Below are 27,976 nucleotides of genomic sequence, written 5' to 3'. Positions count from 1 at the left end.
TGAGTCCAGGAGAGATCAACTGAGATGTGGGTGCCAAGAAACCTGAAGGTGGTGACAATTTCTACATGTTCACTATTTATTTCAAGGGGGGTGTGGTCTTATTATTCCTGAAGTCCATAATAAGTTCTTTGGTTCTAACAATATTCAGTGTCAGATTGTTCACTGTTGATTGCTGCTGCCCTTCCAATCTCCAAATATGGACTATGACAAGGAGGAAAGTAAAGAGATGATAATATTGATTTGTGTGTGGTGTCATAGAGGATATGAGACTTAGTATGAACTGTTTCCAAGAGTTTGCATTTAAAATAAAACAAACAAAAAATATACAGATGAATGAAATTCAAAACTGCTGCTATGCAAAATATGTGGACTGGCCAGCTTCCCCCATGAGCAGTGCTAACAGAGTTTTATTTGTTTGTTGTATGAATGACAGATGTACGCAGGGTGCAATTTATTTCCAGGGAAATCGGAAGGGGGGGGGGGGCATTTTTTGCATTTTTATGACTTAAGCAACAGTAAAATTTCATTTTCAGGACTTGTCATCAGAGACAGTTGATTTTGCCAGTGACACTGAATCCTGTTGCACTTCAACTTTTCATTAAGCCACCAAGCACCACTCAGAAAACCACAACTGACTACAGTTGCAGTCAGAACTTTTTTTTTCTTTTTACAGGCTGGAATGATTCTATAGCATATATCTTTAATGACTTAAAAAAAAGAGTTGGGTGCAGAAGTCTAACTTTATTTTGGATTATCTCTAATCCACACAGGGTCATAAGTATACATACAGGCTCAAATATATACATATACCCTCATGAATATTTAATAAAATGTCAATGTATGTTGCACTTCAACCAGATGACTTTGGTAGCCATCAAAAATCTGACTACTCTTGGTAGAATTGGGAGACTTAATTTAACTTTGTTTGATATACACATACTGGCTGTACAGCATTTTTCTTATTTTCTTGTTTAAGTTTTACAGGGAAAGTCACTGAAGTGTGGCAGCTGCCACATTTTCATCACGTGCCATGTTTGATGACAATAAAAGCTTTCTATTGTATTCTATTCTGTAGTAGCATAGTCCAAAAATTTTCAATAGGGATAAAGTCGGGTCTTTGGGAAGGCCATTCCAAAAGCTTAATGTCAGCCTGCTTTATCCATTTCAAAACCTGTTTTGACGTGTGTTTGGGATCATTGTCCTGTTGAAATGCCCAACTGTGTCCAACTTCCAGACATCTTGCTGTTGATTTGAGGTGAAGTTGAAGAATTGGAGGTAGTCCTCCTTCTTCATTATTCCATCCTCTTTGTGCAATGTACCAGTACCACTGACAGCAAAACATTGCCCAGAACATGGCGTCATTTTCGTTATATTTTTTGGCCTTAATTAGATCTCGTAAAGTGAAGACAGAAATAGGGAAGACATGAGAAAGGGCCACGGGGCAGAAAGGAACCCAGGCCTCCTGCGCCATGTGACGTATCAGGTCACCTGCTCATCCACTGAGCCACCCACGTGCCGTTATTGCATTCTTGGTGCGCTGGTTTTGCAAGCATGGATTCAAACCATGGTGTGCTTTTAATTTTGTGGTCAGTAACCACAAAAGCAACCTTTAGGCCACATGAGCCTGTGGGTGGAGCTCAGCAGGATTTCAGTATTTTAATACCTGAAAATGAATTAAAAGTAGTGCAGTTAAAAAATGGCTCTCCAGCAGTTAACTAGAGGTACAAAAGTAGCTTTTGAAAAAAAAAAATAATGTTAAAAATTCTACATGGATACTGTGAAATAACTCAAGTCAAAAATAAATATTTTATACAGTTTGATATAAATATTTTTCTGCACAGTGTAATTGGCATTTCTGTTTCTTTCAGTATTACTCTTTGAAACATTTAGGTATTTTAAAAAGTACATGTCAGTTTCATTTATTTATTTTTTTATTAGTGGAAAATCAACTGAGTAACTATATGTTCATTGGCAGTGCTAAATTCAGTAACACAACCAGTTTTAATAAAGGGTAACTCGATGTTGATAGTTACACTTAAGTTGAGTTTTTGTTTACAGTAACTGGTTTGTAAATCAACAATCAGTTTGCTGTTTTGTTAGTAAGCAAACAAAATATATTAATAAAAATTGTTTTATATTTACATTTTTGGGCTCAAGATTTGAAGAAGGGCGCTCCGGCCGGAAACGTCACCGGTTTAACGTTGATGGATTAAAATTTTCCAAGGAGCTCTTTGGTGTGCGAACCTCCTCTTTTTGTTTTGAGTTTTGCTTGGATCCAGCACCCTGGTTCATTTTTGGATGTGCATGTTTCTCTTTAATACAGATTTTCCCAAAGTTTTTCTGTTCAGCAATTCTGGAAGTTGGAAAAAATATTTGCTTTCCCTCTGACACATGGTCAGAAATTGAAATCATGATATACAATACACTGTTTTATCATTTGTATCTTTGTGTTCCAATTTTCAGATGGTGATTCACAGCAGCCTGGTACGAAGAAAGGTTTTACAAGGTCTTCGCCTTATTGTTTCCTCCTGTCAGCTATATTGTAAATCGAGACAACAGACATATATTTCAGCAGCAAAGAATCTACCAGCACACAGTAGTGAAGTTCCGTTGTTATATTGACTAAAACAAACAAACAAAAATTGCACAAATCCACTGGAATCACAAGTTCTAGAGCACATAATTGCCAGGTCTCAGTAGATCTTAACAGGGTGCATATGAGCCTTAGTGTGCTATTTAACAGCACTCTAATCAGGGTTACATTATCGTGTTCACAAAAGTTTGGTGTCCACAGGCTGCCCGCACAGTGGGGTGACAACAACACAGTGGTTATTATTACCCCTACACCACAAAAAAGAAATAAAAATAGTGGCACAGGATTATGAAAACATTTCATTAGTATAATGCAGAGACAGAATAATATGTTTTTACATGTAAGATTTGACAAAAATGTCAAACTTTCCATTTTGCTGATACATTTACAAAGGAGGAATATATCACAAATTTAGTGATCGAGATTGTATGTGTGTTGGCACGTATTTTTGCAAAGGCCAATAAAGGCACCAAAAGAAAATAAGCTTTTCTTAGTCCTCTTCAAGGCTTGCCATTAAAACACACTCTCGTAGATTAAATATCTTATAGTGGGTGTTCTGCAGTCCTCACAAACTCTGATTCAGATTTGTGAGTTGGATGATTTCCTGAGCTAGGATGAAATTTTTCTTCTGTCTCACTAGTGTCCAGTGTTTCAGTTTTATGATAAACTCTAGAGATCTTCCTTGGGGAAATCTTGTGAAGATTTTGTAAGGCTGTTTGTTACCCTGTAATAGGATTTCTTTATTTTCAGTGTCTTATTCTGTTGCATGAAGGTAACTGGTGTTGAACAGCAAAATACTGCATATTTTAATCACATATACATTCATTGTGTTTTCATTTTTAGATGAGCCTGTCAGATTAGCTGGGTCTGGATCAACTCGATGTTCTGGCAGAGTTGAAGTTTATCACAATAATAATGGCTGGGACTTACATGATGCTGCGGTGGTTTGCAGACAATTAAACTGCGGGATGGCACTAGAGGCTCCTCGATCAGCTCGCTTTGGTGCAGGAACTGGACAGATTTGGCTTGATGATGTGACCTGTACAGGAAATTAAAGTTCTCTAACTGAGTGTCAACACAATGCATTTGGAGTACACGACTGTGGACATAGTGAGGACGCTGGTGTCATCTGTTCAGGTGAGACACATTTGTGATCATCCATACATTTTGCTTCAATTTTTATTTATAGATTCATCATGCATTCATCAGTGGTTTTTAAGCTGAAATTCAGTGTGAGCAGTCAATCTGAGCTCTCTCCAGAGAAAAATAGAGTCATATATGCCACTTTAACACTTCAGAAAGGGGGGAGGCTGCAAGAGTGTGATGAGCAAAACCAATCTAAAAACTAATTAAAACTAACTAAAACTAAGCCATGATGTGAAATCCCAAACTATTATAACCCTGATTTCAACACATGACAGCCAGTATACACTTGGAAAGGTGTAACTACTGTTCTTCATGATGCTGCCACCTTATGATGGAAGTTGTAATATTAGGTGAACCTCTGCCAGGACATTTGCAATGCACCTTACAACCACAAATCAACAGCCAATTTCAGATTCAGAAGAAACTGTCAAAGATAGTATAGTGGCACCCCAACATCCCAAGAGAAAAAAATATGAAACCTGGCTACAATAGTGTTCATTTTCCATAATATATATTTAAAAATGTTAGTTGTTGTGTTATGTGTTCTACACTTTATTAGTTTATTCTAGTATATATTTTAACTTAAGATATCTAATGAAATAATAAAAATCATTTGCAAACCTGATAAACCCCTAAAACCTCATCTTTACCAATTTTGTCTAATTTAATTAAAAATTAGAAAAATGTGATGAAAATTAACTTTGTTGTTTTTTGATTTACTTATTTGTCTTTGCTGCTGTATTTGGATGCAGCAAAGGCAAATAAAACTAATAGAACCACAATGGAAAACATGACTGGTAGTAACTCCCAGCTTGACTAATCAGTATTAAACAAAACAACAAAAAAGGACTGCAGGAAGAAAGTAAATAATATTGCTGGAGCTGAGTGAGAAAGAGACCCCAATGCTCTGCCTTTTTTGACTTTATATGCAGGCAGATGAACAAATTGGACTAAGAATTAATGCACTGCTGCCAACTCCTTAGTAAGGAAAGCAGCTACTGGCTGTCCTAAAAGTCGCTAGAAGTCGCTATATGACATCATCACCTAATTTGCATAATTGGCCATCTGTATGTAACTGTAACTGAGGCTGTGGGAGAGAGGAATAACATCTCTGGAGAGACAAAAATCAAAGAAAAAGCACCCTAAATACATTTAGAACTACAAATGAACTTTATGAAATAACTTAATGACTTTGATGCTTTGCTTAGAGCCACATTACATTAATCAATTCTGTCCCATATTGTTTAATATTAGAATATCAGATTTAATAAAAACACTGTTATGTGGGGTGCAGTTACTAGATCTACATTCCAGCCTCCTACTTTATCTGGGCCACTGTTGTGTAAGAAAACTCGCTGAAGCAAGGCCCAGGGGAGGTGGGGGTCCCTCCTCTGTGCTGAAGTGAGGGACGCGGTACGAAGGCTGTATGTACACTGAACACGATGACAGCGGAGAATTTCAGGTTTCCGCTCTATCTCAAAAAGACTCCAAAAGTTGCTGACATCACTGGAAAAAGTCACTAAATTTGTCACTGGTCGCTTTTTGGGAAAAGAATCATATGGGAGCCAACTCATCAAGTTGGCAACACTGAACTAATGACAGAGGACAAAACAGGATGACAGATGTTGAAAAGAACATTTTTTAAGGCCAAGCTGTTTTGGCTATTAAATTACCTTTTTCAGTGTACAGGGGTCAAGATGGCACCTGTGTTTGGCGTTGACTCTGCCACTATCTGTTTACATGTTGTATTTGTTTTGTTGTTGGCTTTCCTGCTTGTGTGTGATGGTCTTTCTGCTCACTGGGTGTATGATCGTCAAGCTCCATTACACATCCGAGCTGCTATGGGAAATCACAGCATTGCTTTTCCATGCTTCGATGACTCGCACCCTCAGCGGCTGCAGTACTTCCCACTGGCTGATGCCAGTGGTGCTGCCTGGTGCTTTGGAGATAAGGAATTTTTGGGAGAGCTCCTCAAGTCATCAGGATGCATCGCACTTCCTCACTGGATGCTTTTGTCAGGTCTTACTGTCTCTGTCAAGTATTTCCTGACTTGCCGGTGGATTTGGTGCCCCCCCCCCCACCGGTGAGTAAAACTGATGTGTACTGTGGATATATTTTTCACGTTCTTCTACTAAGAACCCAGTCCTGGCCTCTCTTAGGATGGAGTTGATAAATGCGCACATCATCTCAAACAAAACTTTCATCCAGAATGATCTGATTTGGTCCAAAGACCTGGATTTCTTGCTGGTGACTCAAACCTGGCAGACTGAACTGGATCATGAGCCCACACTGAACTGTGTCCCAATGATTATTAATTTCTCAGTGCACCTCGTTCTTCAGGACGTGGTGGAGGCCTTGCCGCAGGTTTTTAATCTTTCTACAGATAAAGTTTTTGCTGTTTTTTTAACATTGATGATGCTTTTTTTTTTTTTTTTTGAACAAAGATGGCAATTTCATGGTGCCACCCACCTAGTGGGTGGGCCTAGTGGGCTGCCAACAGATTAAATTTTGGTCCTGAAAAAAAAAGCTCTGGAAAAAAAAGTAGGAAAATGACGAGATGGACAACAGCAGTGTTTCCCTCTCTATACAAATTCATAGCTCCAGATGCTTTACAAACAGATCTCTTTAGTGTGAACACTTTCATTCCTTCTTTGTTAATAAGATCCATCATATCAGAGCAAACACCCCCCCCCCCCCCCCCCCCCCCCTTCTCTCCATGTTTAAACCAGGCATCAGTCTCAGAGAGCTTTGATCTGACATCTCTTAATGCGTTCATCAGTTTGGTTGATAAAATTAAACTATCCTCTTGCCCAATTGACATGGGGGGTGGCTGTAGCTCAGTAGGTAGAGCAGGTTACCTATTGATCGGAAGGTCAGCGGTTCGATTCCTGGCTACTCCAGGTTACATGCCAATGTATCCTTGGGCAAGATACTTAACCCCAAGTTGCTCTCCGACCGTCCTGTCGGAGTATGAATGTGTGTGAATGTTAGCTAATTAAAAGCACTTAGCTTAGTAAACATGGAAGTGCTTGTATGAATGGGAGTGCATGGGTGAATGTAAAACATGTTGTATAAGCGCTTTGAGTGCTCTGACTGAGTAGAAAAGCGCTATATAAAAACTAGTCCATTTACCATTTGACCAGTCTTAATGTGCAAAGAGGTGTTTTGTACCACTGGACTCTGTAGGTAATAATTCTTTAAAGGGTGAAGAAGGGCAATTTGTGGCCCGAAACATCACTCGCTGTCAAGGTTTGTTTCACATTAAACATTATTCAGGAGCTTTGCCGGTGTGCGGACTTTTTTCTCTGTATCTCAGTGATTCACAACAGCTCTGGCAGGTGTCATAATGAAGGATCTTCTTTCTATTAAAACCTCTGCTTATCTACATCACAAAAACACTGGTAGATCTGCAGAAATCCATTTTTGGAGCCTACCTGTTATGGGAAATCAGGATTCCTCCGTCCCGTCCCCCCCGGGTCCGTTGATAAAGGAAGGTAAAGGTCAGACTTTCAGTTTCATTCTTAAAATTTATTAATCACCACACATAATACATGAAAGCCAAAAATAATGCAGAATTAAACAAGCATGCTTGGAGATTGCAGAACAATATTCCCTTACCGCGTTTACACTTTCTCCATCCCAGATGGACCCTGCAATCTGTCTGTCTGTTCGCGCGTCCCTTTTTTATGCTCCTGGGAACATGCCCTTATAAGGAATTGTTTTCCCTCGCGGCCAACTTCTTCTTTCTATCAGTTTCCGCCAGTTATACTACCCCCACTGCTCCCCTGTGTTGCACCTCTCAACTGTATGCAGGGGAGAAATGATCCCCCTCAGACTTCTTAACCTTTCATAAATCTGCAATAATCAATTCCCTCACTGTCATAAGACTTCCTAAAATACAACATGACGTTACAAAAGTCATGTGAACCAGAGATGTTTCTGCATCCCACTAAGGCTTTAAGCCAGTGGTTCTCAAATCCACGCCTCGAGGTCCAGTGTCCTGCAGGTTTTAGATGTCTCTGCTTCAACACACCTGAGTTAAATATAGAAGTCATTAGCAGAACTCTGGAGAACTTTACTGCACACTGAGAAGGTAATTCAGCCATTTGATTCAGGTGTGTTGGATCAGGGACACATCTAAAACCTGCAGGACACTGGGCCACGAGGCCTGGATTTGAGAACCACTGCTTTATATGTGATGTGACCATCACATATAATAGTATGCAGAACCTGAGGTCTCTTTCCCGGGCGGCTCGATCGGCTAATCCGCTGACCGCGGCCCCTGTTAGATTTGCCTTGGCGAATGTCAGATCGCTGGCAAACAAAACTTATATCCTAAGGGATTTTATTGCCTCTAGCAACTTGGATTTGTTCTGCCTAACGGAGACATGGACTGATGATGGAGACGCCAGCGTCTTTGTGGAACTTCTCCCACCTGGGTTTTCTTATTTTAATTACTCCCGGTCCTCCGGACGCGGTGGAGGTACGGCAATTATCCACAGAAATCACTTCAAGTGTAAACCATGTACCTTTTCAACGACGAGCTTTGAGGCCACTATATGTGTGGTAAATTGCCCTAATCCGGTTCTATGTGCCGTTATCTATCGCCCACCGAGATGCGATAAGGACTTTGTAAGTGACTTTTCTGACTTCTTAACAGGATTTATGACTGAGTTTGACCGTGTGCTTATACTTGGGGATTTTAACATCCATATTTGCTGTCCTACTAAGCCGTTGGTGAATGAATTTCTTAATCTCGCTGACTCTTTTAATTTGACACAATGGGTGTCTCATCCCACACATGTCCACCTTGTTTTTTCCTATGGTCTGCCTGTTTCTGATCTGTTGATTGGAGACAATTTCTTTTCTGACCACATGCCCGTTTTATTTAATGTTGTCTTGTGTGATGCTGCACTTAAACCACCTGCCCCTGCTCGCTATCGTCGGATTTTTAATTCTCTCTCTGTCAATCTGTTTTCTGCTGCCTTTGAGCAGCTTATCATTCCATGTGATATGGACACAGAGCAATTAAGTCTTTGGCTAGATGCCTCCTGCCTGGAAATCTTAAATACATTGGCTCCTATGAAACTTAGGCAGTCTAAGACCAAACCTGAACCTTGGTTCAATGATCAAGTTCGTGAGGTCAGACGTAAATGTTGTCGAGCCGAACATAAATGGAAAAAAGACAATTTGCAAGCCTCCTTCCTGCTTCTCAGGAAATATTGGCATCTTTATCAAAGTTCCATTAAGGAGGCCAAAAAGGATTATTTGTCCAAGATAATTCTCTCTCATCAACATAATCTGCGTGTCTTATTCAAAACTATTGACTCTGTTCTTAATGTTTCACCGTGCTTGCTTGGGGAGATGGGCAGTTTAACCTGCGATGATTTTATGAATTTCTTTACTGGTAAGGTGTCCAATTTAAGATCTCATATTGTGTTACCTGAAAATGACCCTGCCTGTTTAGCCCCATGTTCGGCCATTCTGGATAGGTTTCAGCCAGCAGACTTGACCTTTCTAAAAAACATAGTCGAACACATGAAACCATCGGGCTCTCCTCATGATATTATTCCCCCTTACTTTTATAAGGACGCCTTCCCTAGTATTGGGCACTCTATCCTTACCATTGTAAATAGTAGCCTGTTGTCAGGTGATGTCCCTGCGAGTTTTAAACACGCGGTGATACAGCCTCTTCTTAAGAAGCCTAGCCTTGACCAGACTGTTTTGACTAATTTCAGGCCTATCTCCAAACTGCTTTTTATATCCAAAATACTAGAAAAAGTTGTCCTTTCTCAAATCAAGCCTTTTTTAGACCAACACAACATTTTAGAGACATTTCAATCTGGTTTTAAAGCTCAGCATAGTACCGAATCGGCCTTGGTAAGGGTTCTAAACGATGTTCTTAGGGCTAATGACTCTGGGAACTACGTCGTCCTTGTGCTTTTAGACTTATCTGCCGCTTTTGACACAATAGACCACAGTATCTTATTGTCCCGTTTAAATAACCATGTTGGCTTTCATGGTACTGTTTTAAAATGGTTCCGTTCCTATTTGTCTGGCAGGTCTATATCGGTTAAACTAGCTGACGCAGAGTCCTTACCTGCCCCATTATCTTGTGGGGTTCCCCAGGGCTCAATTCTTGGCCCACTGCTTTTTTCTCTCTACTTGCTGCCTTTGGGCTCAATTCTGCGGAAGCATGGAATTTCCTTCCATTGCTATGCAGACGACATTCAAATGTATATGTCCTTAAAGAGAGGTGCCTCCTCGATCAAATCATTATTGCTATGTTTGGAGGACATTAAAGCATGGATGGCCCTTAATTTTTTAAGCTTTAATGAAAATAAAACAGAAGTGATAGTGTTCTGCCCGAGTAGCCTGCAGGATTCATCTAAAATTGACCTGGGACCCTTAGCCCCTTACTTAAAGCAGACTGTGTCTAACCTGGGCTTCAAACTTGACTGTGAACTGAAATTTGATCGCCAGGTTGGGGCAGTAGTCCGCTCTTGCTTTCATCATTTAAGACAATTAACTAAGGTTAAGCCCCTCCTTTCTAAGCAGCACTTGGAGTTGGTGATCCATGCTATGATCACTACTAGGCTTGACTACTGTAATGCCCTTTACTTTGGTATCAGTCAGTCCTCCCTCAGACGACTTCAGCTGATTCAAAATGCTGCTGCTCGGCTCCTGTCTGGTGTTGGAAGGAGGGAGCGTATTTCTCCTGTTTTGGCTTCTCTACACTGGCTACCAGTTCACTACAGAGTCTGTTTTAAAATTCTTTTATTTGTGTTCAAATGTCTTCATGGTCTAGCTCCATCGTACCTGTCTGAGCTAATAACTCCTTATCTCCCAACTCGCTGCCTCAGATCAGCTGATCAGCTGCTACTTGAGGTCCCAAGATCTAAGTTAAAGCTCAGAGGCGATAGAGCTTTTAGCATTTCTGCCCCTGTTTTATGGAACAATCTCCCTTTACACATCAGGAGTGCCCCGTCATTGTCAACTTTTAAAACTTTTTTAAAGACACATTTTTATTCACTGGCTTTTAGTATACATTGAGATCTTATTAATTTTGTATTTCCTGTTTTATTATTGTTGTTCTTGCTCTTTTTAGTGTACAGCACTTTGTTGCAGTTGCTGTTTTTAAAGTGCTTTAAAAATGAATAAAGTAAAGTAAAGTAAGTAAAGTAGGCCTTACCTTTACCCCAGTAACATTAAAACCTACAGTGTCATTATTTCAGTGTGCGTGTTTAACTAATATACTTTCATATATGATATAGAAATAGTGACAGTAAATATCAATATAAAAGTGATTTAAAAAAATCCCCAACAGACTTCTGGCTAACCAATCTCGTGAATCCGCCAATGACGCAGTGATTTTGTAGTCCAAGTTCATTTATGCCAAGTCTAAATGTTCAGTTGTTGGGTGTATTAACCCACACGATTCCTTTCATCGCTCCCTGGTATCAGAGCCTCTCTAAAGCGCCTGGTTAAATTTTATCTTCCTTGGAAATGTATCCACATTAGTGGGGAAAGTCCTCCTTGTTTCTCTGCCAGTAGCTAATCACATCGCTGCTCTAGATGTGCCTCAGAAAAGGGGTAAACGAGGGGTCTGTGGAGCTACACTAACGAGGAACTCAGACCAAACCACTGCAGTTCTACCACAAGTGAATCATTTACATATGAAAATGTCCCCTTTAACTTCTGGCTTCTGTCCCATTATATTTTAAACAGGCTGTTATTCACCCTATTTAAAAAAAAAAAAAAAAAAGCTCTTCACTGGTTTTCTTCCTGTCTCTATCACAGGAGCTTTTCAGTTGCTTCTGCTAATTTTGTGTTCTCTGCTGCCCTATCTTGTGGTGTGCCTCGGGGTTCAGTCCTGGGACCTGTTCTGTTTGATCTATATATGCCCCACTTGGAGACATCCTGAATAAATTTGAAGGCATCTTATATCATTGTTACACAGATGACATTCAGAGGTTTATGTCTTTCAAACCCCAGAATGAAGCCAAATTATCAGCTCTTCAAGGCTGCATGTGTAACTGTTGTGAATGCTTCTGAGATTCTATGGTGGAGGTTTCTCCTTGTGTCTATGGTGCAGAAGGATGGCACAGCAACACTGGACTTGCTCTTACTCAGCACCCCCTCTTTAATCTGGTACAAAAATCACAGCACAGAATCACAGACATCAGTGTGGTCATGCAACCGCAACATTCAGCTCTCCAGCTTGGGATCGTTTTCCTTTTTTCCAACAAAAGACAATACAACAGACGTGTGATCGTATAGTGGTATTAATTTTTCGTACAGTACTTGAGAATAAGAGCTATTATTTTCACTTCTTTGGGCTAACAATAACAAGTGAACATCTTACAATTTTGCTCACATAAAACAAACAAAGCCTACCTGGTACAAAAATCACAGCACAGAATCACAGACATCAGTGTGGTCATGCAACCGCAACATTCAGCTCTGTTAACAAAAATCAGAACAATCACAATCTCGTACTGCTATCCACAGTATTCCTGACTTCGTGCCACTACCCATAATTCATAGCAGAAACCGGTAGTTTACTTCCGTTTGCGCTGTTGTTCACAGTTGCGGGCTTACACACTTGCCGTTCAGTTTAACATTTTAACACTGCAGTTTCTTTTACCTGGCCTAAATGGTACAACACCGGAGGTGGAGACATTGCAAGGATGTTTTAAAAAGCAGCGAGGTAACGGTGCCTCACTCATCACTTGTGTAAATGACATGAAATTATGGCCCAAAGTCAGCTACATCGACATTATCAGTTACCTTGTTTTTTCCGAAGGTGTTGATGGCGAGGAAATCGCGTAATTATAAGAGCACCAGATTACCTTCAAAGCAATAAAATCAATAAAGTAATGCTTAACAAACAAGGCAACGTTGTTTTCCTTAAAGCAGCTGTAGAGCCGAGCCAGCGCATCGGCCAAGCTAAGCACTTAGCATGGATCATGCTAAGGGAAAGTGGAGCAGTGGAGACAGTCAGCTGTTCCTGTATCGCTGATTAGGGAAATCATGTAGTGTAGTGTGTCATGGCCCTGGGCCTTACGCCCAGGGCCATGACACAAACATGCCGGAACACAAACATGCCGTGCTACATGTTCCAATGGGATCCAAGGCAAGTGAAGCTTACAGTGACAATAACCAACTGTGGCCACAACATGGAAGTAATGTAAAGGATGGATGCAAACAGGCACGAACCTGTTTGAGATGAAAAGAGAGATTGCTTTACGTTTGCATGCTTATTAATAGCCATTTTCAGATTTGACTGTTTGCCTTGCTTGTCCTGGTGGAACACCTCTGGGTTGCACTATTGGACTGAGATCTGGTGACTGTGGAGGCCATTTGAATGCACTGAACTCATCAATACTCAGTAGTGGTGGGCAGAGCGATCCAAAATATCGATATTATCGATACAACGCTGGTATTCGTATCGAACAATATTAGCGTGATAGGATCGATACTTTAGTTTGTTTCTCTCCTGTAAGTTCAGTGTGTTGCTCCTGTTCATCAGAGAGCAAGATATGTCTGTGCAAACACAGCTCCTCTCATGCAGGGACTCTTTGCTCTGCCCCCTCCTCTCTGCACCGCTGTGATTAGTTGTCTGCGGTCACGTGACTCAGCGGCACTGAGCAGTTATGGGCTGCAGTGAGTGAGAAAGCCGAGCGTCTTGCAGCTGTACTTTACAGCTGGAAATGAAAACAGTGTTAACAGTGATGCGTTTTGGGAGGAAATTTTCTACTGTGGCAACACCATGGACTTATTTAAAGACATGAAAGTGCAGGAAAAAGAAAAGGCTTGGTTCCCGAGGAGCAGGAGGAAGGGTAACCCTCAGACAGACACAGACCCCGACCTGGAGACAGAGCCCACTGTCACAGTCCTTTCAGAGAGGCTAAGAATAACCAGGTAGCTCATATAGTGGTGAAAATGATGTTTCAGTCATCACTCATGTCGGTTCTTCAGCATTAGTTAATGTTAAAAAGTAACTTATCATCGGAGCGGTTACTTCAGCAGACTGATTTCCTATAGACAATATTCAGGCAGTCAAATATATATTCAGCCCATTAAACTATGTTAAATTACTTTATTGAAACTAATCCTTTGTGTGGACTCATCAACTCTGTAACAGACTAAGTCTATGATTTAATTGTTTTAATATTTTATCTTTACTCTCGATCGAGTCTGCATTAAGAGAATAAAAACTCAAACTGCTGGGAGCAGGTTATCTTCAGAGTTTCACTTTCTAATCAGCTGGAAGCACCATGATTTGCATAAAACGCCCTTTTAGATTGGTTAGATGCTGCCAACACCACCCTTTCATGTTAGCCTGTAGGACAACCCTGCTATTACCTAACTTAACCCAGCCAGTTAACTTAAGTTGATAGCCTAACACTGGGGATCAGGATAAACAATGGTTAAGTTAATCCTGATAACCGAAAGATACCCTGAGTATGCTGAACTCTCTTCATAGTGCAGGTCCCTGGTTTCCAAAGAAAATCCAGTTTCAGAATACATGAAAAGCTGAAAGGTGTGTTTTATTGTTTTAACTAATTATTGTGGAAAGTAAAAATCAGAGTGATTTAGTGGTCATTAAAATGTGTTCAGATCTGGCAAAGTGATGATGATTCATGACACACTGCTCTCCCCTACATAAGCAGCCTCTATAAGTCAAAAGTATTGGTATCGGTATCGTCAATACTGGCCCTGTATTTACTTGTATCGGATCGATACCAAAATTTGCAGTATCGCACACCACTAATACTCAGGTATGCTGTGGCACTGAAATGATGCCAGAAGTGAAAATATCCCCAACACAACTACACCACCAGCAGCCTGGGCTGTTGATAAAAGGCAGGATGGAGCCTTCTTTTCATGTTGTTTACCCTGGAGCATAGCAAGATGCAGCTGAAGACAACACCAATGGGACAGGAGGGAAAGTCAAATTAAATGCAAAGCACAAGAAGGAAATGACAATGAATGTAAGACACGAAATGAATAACAATAACCATACATAACCATAATGTCCGCCTGATGAAAGCCACCCTGGAAGATTCTGCCTCAGAAACATCATCTGTTATGGATTTGTGTTCAAATTCCTTTCATCTCAAAAACAATTTTTTAATGAATGCATTGTTTGTACAATGCAGCTTTTGCATGTACATACTGTCCTCAAACACAGGTGTTCTGGCTCCTTATGAGCCATTATTGTTTGTTCAATGTGACATTGTTTGCCATGTTGTATTTTACATTGTTTATTCAGTTTAATTCTGAAAATTGGAAAACCGGAAGTCACAGAGTCAGCACTTCCTGTTTAGCGATGCGCTACGTTAGCAGCTTCGTTTAGGCGGAGCACAGCCTGTAAGTTCATAAAGGTGTTTATTTCTCATGTAAAGCATGTCTACAAAGGGACAGCTAATTTTTTATTATTACACAAATTAGTTTGTGTAATTTTCGGTGCGATGGAAATGTTGTTTATTTGCGTCCAGTCTGTTAGCATATTTAGCATTTAAGCTAGCGGCATTAGCATCTGCATCATCTAGCATTATCTGTTGTTTCAACGTCATGATGTGCTGTATTTTTTCCTTTGCAGTTTTACTCTGACCAATGGAGTATTGAATAAACCTCAGTAATGACAACTATTCATGCTTAATCATTGGGAAGAGTTATCTATCTGTCTATCAACCAGAGTCAGGGCAGAATAACAGGTGTCATCGACTCCTTTGGTGTGGTACTTAGTTTTGCATCTATGTTAATTCAGTGGTCAGTGAGGTGAGGGGAAGGCCATTTAGGACACATCAACACTGTGGGTGGAGTTCAGCATAAGGTTGTTTGTATTTAACAAGTCATATTCAAAGAGGTCTGGTAAACAATGGCTCTCCAAAGGTTTGTGTGCTGCTTCTCTGTGATGATCATTTTCTTGTTCAAAGGTGAGAAAGAAAGTTTGATTTTCTTACATTTTATTACACATTTTATTTTCTTTAACTACATTATATGAAGAGTGGACAGAGTACAACATTAATTACACGTTCAGCGGTAGCTTTTTAAGGCCTATTCTGGATACTCAGCCTACTTGGTGCTTGTAGGCTGAAAGAGAATCAAAAGTCCACTTGACTGGGACAAAGGACCCTTGCAGCTGCCTCAGAAGGCAGGACTACATTGATTTTATAATGGATTCAGAGCAAATTAGTTAAAGTCACTGCCACTTAACTGGCGGCTAAAAAAAACAAAAAACGCCTGAAAAAGCATACCCAAATTAAATCAGCTGCTGTTCCTGAACTCTTTGGAGTACACACAAAAGTTTAGTGTCTTTGCGAAGCAGACAACCTATATTTTTCATTTATGTAGTCAAAAGCACTGTAACTGTAATGAGTTTGTAGCTATTAAGTTTGGAACACAGAAAAAGTAGACAATTTTTGCCTCGCCTAGATTTTTCCTGATTGTTATCATGTAACTACACACTGAATATAGAAGGTATCGACTGGAAAATACATTGGAGCTGTAGAATGAAGTCTTTTTGTCGTGCATTTCGAATTTCATCAAGATAGCACAAAAGCCTATTGTTTTGTAAAGGTTTTTGTGCATTGATGCCCTGGCGTGCTCTCTCACGTGCCATTTGGATAGTCCAAGTGCCGCATCTAAGCCCCCTTTGACATGCAAATTTTAAAGGGCTGTAACTCCTCAATGCTTCAACATACAGTCATCAATGAGGGCTCTAATCAAAGATACTATCCTGAGGAATCCTGTACTACACACAAAATTACTGAATAAATCATAAATAAAGCCATATTAATCCAATAAAATATGAATGACACTATTGTACATTGTAAAAAAAAAACTAGTCACAAAACAAATCACCATTTCTGTAAATGCTATTTTATTTTTCAGAGTAATGTAAAAAAAAAAACACAGCACAGCAAACTGCAACTATTTACAATTATTCTGCTCTACCCCCACCCCCCCTCACATGGAATTTTCAATGTGCCACCGGTTATAACAGTCTCTGTTTGGGACAAAGCACAATGGCTTGTCACATGTGGTGCACTGGCCCTTCTGGCCCGTGCTGTAACAGGCATTAGATCCTCTTCATCAGATGAAGAAGCCTCTTCCACCATCTTCTCTTTGGCTGGCTGCCACTCATGATCAGAGGTTCCCCTAATTTGTAAAAGAAGGAAAATGTCAGGCCTTCATGCACAAAAAACCCAGTCATTTTTCAGTGATTCCCTTACACACACAAATAAATACATTGTATATCAAAAAAAGTTACAGTAAATGCAGACAGTGCATACACACATAAAATAAAAACCACACAATCCTCCCAGTAGTCCTTGTCTGATACAAAATGTACAACCTCCTCCCATACAATAACCCCCACCCCCAACTTGTAAAACTTTAGACACTTACTGGTCATCTCCATCGGAAAACGAATCTTCTTCTGATGTTGGATCATCAGTTGAACCCGAAAAGTCTGATGCTGAAACATCACTCTCTCTCCGTGTGAGCAATTCCACAACCTCCTGAGCGCTGAACTTGGTCTTGCCGGCGGCCCGCTGTGCCATTTCGCAAAACTCCAAAACAACAATGCGATCACGACGAATCTCAAATGAAGCTCTGAGACGTTGTTCACCTCACCTTGCCCTTTTATCGGGTGATGCTGACGTAATAGAGAAGCCCGCGAAACCCCCAATCGATACTTACAGTACACCTTTCCCTACCCCCAAACACCTGGCACATTTCAATACGTAAATCACACCACTATACAGCGCCCACGCAAACACACAATATAAGTGGCGCCACAGCGGCGCACGGTTATATTTTCTGTGTAATGGTGCATGCCTAGCTCAGCATTACATACATATTTACATCAGAACGGCATATAATACGAGGACGAGCTGAGAATAAAAACTTACCTTCTGCCTTCTGAGTAACAGGTGCTCATTTGCAGCGATAAAACTGGTCAAATCAGCGACGACATTCTCTAATACAAAATAATCCACTCTCGTGAGTCATTTAGTCACTTCGTTGAATAAATGTAGTCTGTTTTTGATGCATTCTGACAATCCGTTGCCGAGAGAAAACATTATAAATACTGTTTATGCACGTCAGCGCATAGACTCCTACTTCCTGTTTGGTTTACGCATGGAGGACGCACCGACTACGCACTGAATACGCAGGGAGTTTATGCCTTCATGTGAAAACACACCCCATAGTGCCATATACCCACGTGTCGGGAATTTTATTGGCTATCCATCTGTGGTTTTAGATTTCGGGTTAGAGTAGACCAATAAGAACGATTGGAGAACATTTGGGGGCATGTCCATAAATGTCACATGACGCTCTCTGGATATTATTGGCTCTGGAAAATCCATTTCATAACATGATTGGCTAAATGAGGTGTCAATCGAATTCTGAGGGTCTAGTCTGTCATATAAAAGCATCGTGAGGGCGAACGGCAGCGTTACTGTGACGCTATGAGGCTTCAAAGTCGGAAATCGCTACAGAGGGCCCGTGGGCGGGCCCTTGCCAGTTAACAGGTTAAAGTCACTGTCAAGACTGTAATTTGAAGTGATCCACTTCACTTCATTTATACACATTTTCTACTCTGTTCTGCCAGCAGTTGGCTTCCCTGTTTCTGTCTGTATTATTTATTTGTTGCATTTTTTTTCATACCAACAGTAACTGCAAGCTTACTGACAGTGCTTAAATAAGTGACACAATATGAATTAGTCTAAATTAAGAGTAACTTGATAATTAAACTTCTGGTTATTAATAGGTTTGCTGATCATTGAATTAATCTGGGTGAATATTGTAAAGTCGGCCCTGGTGTTTATAAAACTTTCTAAATAGTTAATAATGTGCAGTGCATCTATAACATAAAGATAAACTGGTCGTTATAATACCACATGTTTAAACAGAGTATACAATTTAAAATTACTGTTCAGTTTTGTTTTTTTCTGTTTGGTTGGCAAACATGCAATGATTACATGTACAGCACCTTTGACATTTGCAATTTCATAAATTCAACATCACTACAGTCTGGATCTGACCTTTCCCAAAATTCTGAAAGCTGGAAAAAAATAATAAATGAGAGATTTGATCTACAGTAAGTGGACCTTTCACATATTTACTTTCTCTCTGACACATGCTTCCAAACACAAATGATGGTGTGCAAGGCACTGGGTTAATATTTTTATCTTTGTGTTCCACTTTTCAGATAGCTGTTCACAGCTGTCTGGTAAGCATCCAAGACTAATTTAACAAAGTTTTTTTTTGCTTTTTACTTCACTGAGCAGTAAATAGAGGCAATAGATAATACTATCTTCATTTGTTTCAGCAATAAACTTCATTGGCTTTGTGTGACTAGTACACAGTTGTAATAAACACTTAAGCATTTTCTTGCTGAAATAAGACAATGCTGAATAGGAGCATTTTTTGCTCTAAAACCTGTTTAGACCTTACAGCACAGACGCACCCTCATACCATCAGGACCTTTCAAACTGAACACTGATAGCAAGCCAGATGGTTTCTCTCCTGTTTTGTCCATAGGATGCAGCATCTGGTTCCACAAGGAATTTCAAATTTCAAATAAATTTTCATCTGACCACAGAGCAGTTTTCCGCTTTGCTGGATCACTGTTTCTGGATCATGTTCACATATGACTTGTTTACTGGTACAGTGAACTGTGCTCACAGACAGTGATATCTGGAGGGTTTCCTGAGCCCCTTATTTTTTCAATAAAGTAAATTAAATTAGCAAGCATAACTAACTTGGTTTTATAATGTAGATCAAAATTAAAGTTTGTATAAATTACTTAATTTTGTTAAATGCATTTATTGATTTTTTTTTAAGTAGAATTAACTTTTTTCCATGTACACGTAAAAAGCAAAACTATTTGTATTCATATTTTTTTTTTAGATATTTACAATTATTTCTGAAAGTGAGATTTATTGAATTTTTAACAGCACAAATACCGATTCTATTCACTATTTTACTATTCCTAACATAAAATGAGAGTTGTTATTTTAAAGTAGCATTTCAGATTGAAAATGTATTCAATCTTATCTGAATTGCATGCCTGATAATGACAAAAACTTCATAAGCAAAGGCGTGATTTTGGAGGGAAAAAAAAGCATTTCTCATGTGAGAAATTATCACTTTTTTGTGCCACTTGTTTTATTTTGAATATGCAAATATCATGTAAACAACATACCAAAAAAACAGTAATTTTGTCTCCCCTAGCAGTGCCAGACCAATTGACAAAGATGATTTAGTATAAAAGCAAAAAGTTTTTTTTTTCCTATATTAGATAAGAAACACAAACTACAGCAAAACAAAACAGCACATATAAAAAAAAAGCTTTTTCCCAAACTTTCTCCTATCAAAGGAGAATGAATCATTTGAATCTTCTAGAAACATCTGACAAGTAAAACATTCAACAGCATAAAGAACTGTTGACTGATGTGTTCAGTTCTGCTCCCTGGCTTCAACATGAGCTCCATGAATCAAGTAGCTAGCTCAAGCTATTATAAAAATTACAAGCTAAATAAAAGCACTGAGATTAAAGTGGTTTCAATGGGTAGAACAGAGGAAACATAAAATACAACCAATCAGGCTCAAAAATAACTGTGAGCAGAAACAAGCTTTGTGGTAGTTTTTTGCAAACACTATATATATATATATATATATATATATATATATATATATATATATATATATATATATATATATATATATATTTCTTGATGAAAACGCATGTGTAAGGAAACGAAAAAGAAAATATATACATTTCCTGATGAAAACGCATGTATAAGGAAAAGGAAAAACTGTATATATATATATTTCTGCTTTTACTTCTAATTATGTCAGTTTTGGTCCTCCATACACCAGCACCATTACAGATCTCCATAGTTGTTGTCTTTTTCTTCTTGTGGGTTTAAACCAGATTAGAGCTCCATTACCGCCACCTACTGATGTGGAGTGTGTATCAGGCGTTTTTTTTTTTTTTTTAAACAAAAAAACCTTAGGTTCTAAAACAAACTCTCAGTCGGATTTCCTTTGACACTTAAAGTGGATCATCACTGACATGTTTTTCCACGTCTCCACTGCTCTCTATAGCAGTGTTTTTCAACCAGTGTGCCGTGGGGGATCGTCAGGTGTGCCGTGGGAAATTATCCAATTTCACCTAATATGCCTAATAAGTCTAATAAATAAATAAGAACGGCGGCACTTTTGAAGTACACTGAGCTGATTATGACATGTTTGTGGTATAGGGTTATAGTTAACAATGATAACCTTCATCTATTAAAACATGGGAAGGGGGTCTTATGCATGATGATGATATTAAACTGGCATTAGCTGTGAGCTTGCCTCTTTCTCATGTATTGTTGTGTTGTGTTATTCCTGGTAATAGAATGCTTTTGGACAGAATTAGAGTTTGCAAAACACTTTGAAGTTTTCTACTATAAGACCACATTGTTGTGGCATTTGTTATGTTCAAGCTGTGTTTTTGATTTGGACAAGTGCACGTTTTATTTGAAAGAAGATATATATATGATAAAGTTCTTCTTTGTGTTTGATTCCTATTCAAGACACTTTGATAAGAATAACTATATTGTTAATTAAATTGCACTTTTTATTTGAAAGAAGAAATACAAAAGATGGTAAAGTACTTTTTTCTTTGTGTTTATTTGATTCCTATTCAAGACACTTTAATAAGAATGACTTTATTGTTAATATACAGAGTATCATTTTAAAACATTTTTGGCTGGTGGTGTGCCTCGTGATTTTTTTCAATGAAAAAAAAGGTTGAAAAACACTGCTCTATAGTGTGTGTGTTGTGCTCGCTGTGCTGAGAATTTCACCTGTTATTTTTTTCTCTACCTAAGCTTCCAGTTTAACCGCAGTTTACTAGCGAGTGCCGCCATTAGCACTAGCGATCGCACTTCGCACTCACGGTTGCTAGGCAACATGAGCTACGCAGAGGTGAGGGCAGGTGACGCTGAAGGATAGCCGCTCACTTCTGGCCTTTGTCGGCTGCGAAAGACGTGGGCCGGGTCCTTTGCAGGATGCGGCCCCTAATTTGGACATTGTGCGTCGATATAATCTGTATGCCTGGAACTCGTGCACTGAGAAACGTTCCACGGTGCAAAGTGCGATTAAAATGCGTTTAAAATTTTAACGCGTTAATTTCCCTGTAATTAATTAATCGAAATTAACGCGTTAAAGTCCCACCCCTAATATATACATATATATATATATATATATATATATATATATATATATATATATATATATATATATATATATATATATATATATATATAACATTAATACCCTCCACAAAAAAATCATTAACTCAATAAAAATCATATATCTCTCAAAAAGCCTTCTTCTGATATTCAGTACACAGTTGTGGAGGACCAAGAATTAAAGTCAAACTGAACACCATCTGGATCTGATACATATTCTGGCTACTTGAAATTAACATGGGAATCTCCATTTAATGCAGATTTTTGTCCATTTCTCAGCTAAAAATAAAAGACACATCATCCTCATTTATTGCAGTAAGAACCATCTCACTATTGTCCACGGACATGCAACATTTGATTGGGATATATGACACAACTTTTGACTGTCTATATATCTGATTAATCAATTCACAAAACATGAAATTTATTTTAGGTCAGTTTTTTAAACCTTGGAAAATTATGAGCATGGACCTATGTGCTATATTCAGTGTCTGCAGAGTGACGTGTTTCTGCAGGGGTCGGGTTTTATTGCTGCACCGGCTATTCTGTTTTGTTTCTGTGATTCCTTAAAAAGCATTTGGCACAGATGCCAAAAGAGGTTGTCTGTTGTGGTCTTGTTAACAGAATTAAATGTTGAGAAGAGGAAGTAAGTGTGTCCTAATTTTTTAAGAGTTGTCATTGTAAAACTCATCATTATATAATTTGTAGCATTCAATCACAGTTTAGAGAGGACATACCTCCTTGTAGTTTTTTATTTTTAAAAAAGCCACAATTTAAGTGATGTGATGAAGTGGTCTTATAGTAGCAGCATGTTTTTATTTTATTGTAAATTGCTGTGTAGTAATTCTATATTACAGCAGTATTGTGACATTTTAAAACAAAGCTAATATCTAATCAATTGTTCCTTTTTCAAGTTTTATATCTATTAAAAACACGATTTAATGTGAAATCACATGTGAATTTTCTGTTTGTATTTGATACAACTCATCAAAGTATATGGTTAATGCAGTAAGGGTTTTTGGGACATATTAAAAAAGGTAAAACCATTAAATTTTTAAGTAAACATTTTTAATACCAAAGCTGTATTAATTACAAAATATTTTTATGTAAATGTAAAAGTCATTAGAAGTCTTGTTCTATCCACAATGTATGTTCTCTGTGTTTTGTTTTCAGGAGAGCCCATCAGATTAGCTGGGTTTGGATCGACTCAGTGCTCTGGAAGAGTTGAAATTTATTACAACAACATCTGGGGAACAGTCTGTGATGATGGCTGGGATTTGAAGGATGCTGAGGTGGTTTGCAGAGAGTTAAACTGTGGGACGGCACTAGAGGCTCCTCGATCAGCTCGCTTTGGTGCAGGAACTGGACAGATTTGGCTTGATGATGTGACCTGTTCAGGAAATGAAAATTTTCTAACTCAGTGTCAGCACAGAGGATTTGGAGTGCATGACTGTGTACATGGTGAGGATGCTGGTGTCATCTGTTCAGGTGAGAAAACCTTTAAATCCTGAAAACACTGCAGGTCCTTCTGTTCTTCTGTGTGATCCATGAATGTTATTTAATATAAGGAACATATTGAAATTTTATTTATATCTTTTGCATGAATACGTCCAGTCAGATTAGTTAGTTCTGGATGGTCTCGGTGCTCTGGCAGAATTGAAGTTTATCACAATAACATCTGGGGAACCATCTGTGATGATGGCTGGGACTTGAAGGATGCTGAGGTGGTTTGCAGAGAGTTAAACTGTGGGACGGCACTAGAGGCTCCTCGATCAGCTCGCTTTGGTGCAGGAAGTGGACTGATATGGTTTAATAATGTGACCTGTTCAGGAAATGAAATTTCTCTGACTCAGTGTCAGCACAGTGGATTTGGAAACCACAGCTGTGGACATGGTCAGGATGCTGGTGTCATCTGTTCAGGTGAGAAAACCTTTAGAACTAAACACTTTACAGGTCAGTCTGTTCTTGTGCATCATCCAAGAAATCTTATTTTAATGTAAGAAATATATTAAACTTTTGTTCATGTCTTTTACCTCATAGGCCTGATCAGACTAGCTGGGTCTGGATCAACTCGATGCTCTGGAAGAGCTGAAATTTATCACAATAACATCTGGGGAACAATCTGTGATAATGGCTGGGACTTAAATGATGCTCAGGTGGTTTGCAGAGAGTTGAACTGTGGCATTGCACAACAGGCTACTCAATCAGCTCGCTTTGGTGCAGGAACTGGACAGATTTGGCTTGATAATGTGGCATGTTTGGGCACTGAAAGTTCTCTAACAGAGTGCCAACACAGAGGATTTGGAACAAACACCTGTGGACATGTTCAGGATGCTGGTGTCATCTGTTCAGGTGAGAAAACCTCTGAATACTGAAAGCCCTTCTGTTCTTGTGTGTGATCCATAAACTTCCGTCCATCTATCCATCCATTCACTTCCGTTCATCCTGTTCAGGGTCGTGGGGGGGCGCGAGCCTATCCCAGCTGTCATAGGGCGAGAGGCAGGGTACACCCTGAACAGGTCGCCAGCCTGTCACAGGGCCAACACAGAGAGATGAACAACCACTCACACTCTAATTCATACCTATGGGCAATTTAGTGTAGCCAATTAACCTAACCCCAGTAAGTGCATGTCTTTGGAATGTGGAAGGAAACCCACACAAGCACGGGGAGAACATGCAAACTCCACACAGAGAGAGGGAGAGGCCTGGGCCAAGGTGGAATCGAACCGAGGCCTTCCAGATGGTATTCTAACTGTGAGGCAGCAGTGCTAACCACTGCGCAACCATGCTGCCCTCCATAAACTTTATTTTTTTAATATAAGGAACATATTGAAATTTTGTTTATGCCTTTTACATGAATAGGTCCAGTCAGATTAATTGGTTCTGGATCGACTCGGTGCTCTGGCAGAATTGAAGTTTATCACAATAACATCTGGGGAACCATCTGTGATGATGGCTGGGACTTGAAGGATGCTCAGGTGGTTTGCAGAGAGTTAAACTGTGGGACGGAACTAAAGGCTCCTCGATCAGCTCGCTTTGGTGCAGGAACTGGACTGATATGGTTTAATAATGTGACCTGTTCAGGAAATGAAAGTTCTCTGACTCAGTGTCAGCACAGTGGATTTGGAAACCACAGCTGTGGACATGTTCAGGATGCTGTTGTCATCTGTTCAGGTGAGAAAACTTGTTAATCATTCACAGAAAAAAAAAGCTTAAAAAAGTATAACTTGTTGTTTTCCCCATTTTACCACACATTCATTGACAGTATTCAGTCATGAAATCTTTACATTTAAATGCAGGCCTAATCCACAGAGAAAAGACTGTAATGTTGTAGGTCAGGCAAATGTATAGAATAGGAAAATGCAAGCAGTGTGAGTTAAAAATGGGTGGATGCCAGTTTTGAATGTGAACCACATGTATATTCACCACTGTTAGAACTTGAAATGATGATGGTGGTGGTGGTGGAAACTTTATTAAAATAAATAAATATAATCTCACCAGGTCCTCGGAGGAAGTTCTTGATGAAAGTGGATCTGGCTGCTTTCAACTCGTCTGTGAACATGACAGATCCGGCTGTGAGGGAGTCCATCTTGAAATGGGTAACTTGTGTAGAGTCATAAAATGCAGAGTCAAGTTTATTTAATGGGAATACCTTCCAGATTTTTAAAAAATGATCTTTAATTATGAACATGTCATCTGCACCAGAAACACATGTTGACTGTCTCATTTCATAAGAAAACAGCTTTATTCACACTGCCCTGAGACTCTTTCATGTAAAATTTTAAAATAGAAGTCTGTAATTTGCAGTCTAAGCATTAAATTCTCTTTTCTGTTGCACAGGTTAAAAAGAGGGTGGGAGGCACATCTGATGACCTAAAAGTGAGCTGGCAGAAACCTCCAGAGAAGAAAAAAAGCAAAAAGCAAAATACTGCATTATGTACTCCTTAGTTCAGTCTGTTTGCTTCGCTATCTACAGCAAAGAGGCTTAATGTTATATGACGCTTATAAAAATGATGCAATTGATTTATTATTTGTCAGAGTATATCTGCATGTTTTTTGTTTTCTGTTGTGCTGCATTTAACTGTCAAACAACTATAATCTCAAAAAAAAAAAAAGTGTAGATTTAATAGTTTTAATGACTATTTCTGTCATGGTCCTGGGCCTTACGCCCAGTATTTTGAGTTTATTGTAGACTTTGCAGTTTTGTATTTGTGTGTGTGTGTTTCAGTTTAGTTTCTGTTCCTGTTTTGTGGGTTTTCTTCGGTGTGCTTGTGCGCCCTCTGTATGATGTTTTCTCGGGCTCTTTAAATAATGATCTGGAGCAGGTCAGCTTTGGAAGTGACAGCCTCTTAATTTGGCATCTGCATTTATGACAAAGGATAACAAAGGAGCGTGGGTATCTCTTGTGGACAAACAGTGAGAGCTCTCTACGTGAATCCTCCGTCACGCTGAGGATCACCCATAATCCTTTTTCATTACAGTGTGTAAAACAGTGTTGCTTACTGAGCTGTTGCTTTTTTGCTATTTCAAGAAACTGAACACAGAGTTTAACATATTGTTACAATATGCAGAGAACTTATTGAAACATTCCGTGTACTCACAATGCTCTGAACAGTGGTGCACAGCTACATACCTGCATTTATGACAAAGGATAACAAGGTAGAGTGGTTATCTCTTGTGGACAAACAGCGAGAGCTCTGTGTGAAAAAAGACTGCAGCTGTGTCCAAATTCAGGGGCTGCATCCTTCAAAGGACCCGTCCTACGTAGACCATACCTGACAAGTTTTGTATTTAAAAATACGGGAAATTTTCTGCTGCTGAAAATAGACGTCACTATATGACGTCATCGCCTAATTTGCATAATTGCTCATTTGGATGTACTGTATTTGCAAGTCAGGCTGCAGGAGAGAGGAAAAAACATCTTTGGACAGACAAAAAGTGAAGAAAAAAAACCACCATAAATATGTTTAGAACTACAAATAAACTTTATGAAATAACTTAATAACTTTAATGCTTTGCCTAGACCCACATTACACAGATCAATTTTGTCCCGTATTGTTTAATGTAAAATATCAAATTTAATGAAAACACTGTGAGGTGAGACTGCTAGCTAAGTTCAACCCACCTCCTTTATCTGGGCCGCTGTTGCCAACTTGTGTAATAAAACTCGCTGTCACCTGTCTCAAAGGTTGATAAAGGCCGAAGCGAGGATCGGGGATGGGAGCGGGTGAGCAGGCTCAGTGAGGTTCTGGGGTTTGAGGGTGGAGACAAAGTGAGGTCTGGGTGATGCCAAAGCATACCAAAGGACACAGTAAAAAGGCTTCATGTACACAAAACATGGCAACAGCGGAGGAGTTCGCTGTCGCTAGAGTCACTTTATGGGGGAAAAAAAAAGTTGGCAAGACTGAGCCCAACTGAGGTCCAATTGTTTTGTCCGGGTGTCAGGACGAACCTAGTGATAACCTGGTGACAATTCAGTTTGGAGCGGCACAGGAATGCTTTAAGAAAATTGAAAACTGAAAATACAGGAAATAAAAATACGAGGGTTAAAATACGGGAATTTCCCGGCCAAAACGAGAGACTTGACTGGTATGACGTAGACCGGGTCCTTGTGGTTTAATTTTAAGTCTTTAATTCAAAATAAGCTGTTAAAACATGCATAAGACATTTCAGCATAGATATAGACATAGTCAAACATTATTGTCATTCAAAATTGCACCATACAGTGCGCATTAGAATGAGATTTCATTGCTATAGGCTTGGATTAAATTTGGAGGAACTGCATGCTGTACTGTGGTGTATTTTTATCACTTTGACATCAGTATTTACTATTAATATTTTTATATCATATATTGTTACATATATTAATCACACACACTGGATTAATGGTCACATTATATATTATTTGTTACCTATATTGACACACACACACTGGAACACTGCATGCTTTAGGTGAGTGGAAAGGACTGAGGCC

At 39.2% G+C, this 27,976-nt stretch overlaps 1 protein-coding gene across 1 annotated transcript in view; it reads left to right on the top strand.

The window, feature by feature from the left end:
• The window catches only part of LOC115797017 (deleted in malignant brain tumors 1 protein-like), a 28,572-nt gene extending 798 nt beyond the window's left edge, over nucleotides 1–27,774 (top strand). The window contains exons 2-7 of the mRNA XM_030753502.1: nucleotides 23,176–23,490; nucleotides 23,617–23,922; nucleotides 24,043–24,354; nucleotides 24,865–25,176; nucleotides 25,504–25,601; nucleotides 25,843–27,774. Of these exons, the coding sequence (XP_030609362.1) occupies nucleotides 23,176–23,490; nucleotides 23,617–23,922; nucleotides 24,043–24,354; nucleotides 24,865–25,176; nucleotides 25,504–25,601; nucleotides 25,843–25,950 (1,451 nt within the window). The 3' untranslated portion in view covers nucleotides 25,951–27,774. The remainder of the gene's footprint in view (nucleotides 1–23,175; nucleotides 23,491–23,616; nucleotides 23,923–24,042; nucleotides 24,355–24,864; nucleotides 25,177–25,503; nucleotides 25,602–25,842) is intronic.
• The last annotated feature ends 202 nt before the right edge of the window (nucleotides 27,775–27,976 follow it).

Source organism: Archocentrus centrarchus, chromosome 18 (assembly GCF_007364275.1).
Source record: "Archocentrus centrarchus isolate MPI-CPG fArcCen1 chromosome 18, fArcCen1, whole genome shotgun sequence".
Classification (NCBI taxonomy): domain Eukaryota; kingdom Metazoa; phylum Chordata; class Actinopteri; order Cichliformes; family Cichlidae; genus Archocentrus; species Archocentrus centrarchus.
The sequence above is the reverse complement of the archived record's forward strand: the minus strand, read 5'-3'. Positions and strand labels throughout refer to the sequence as shown.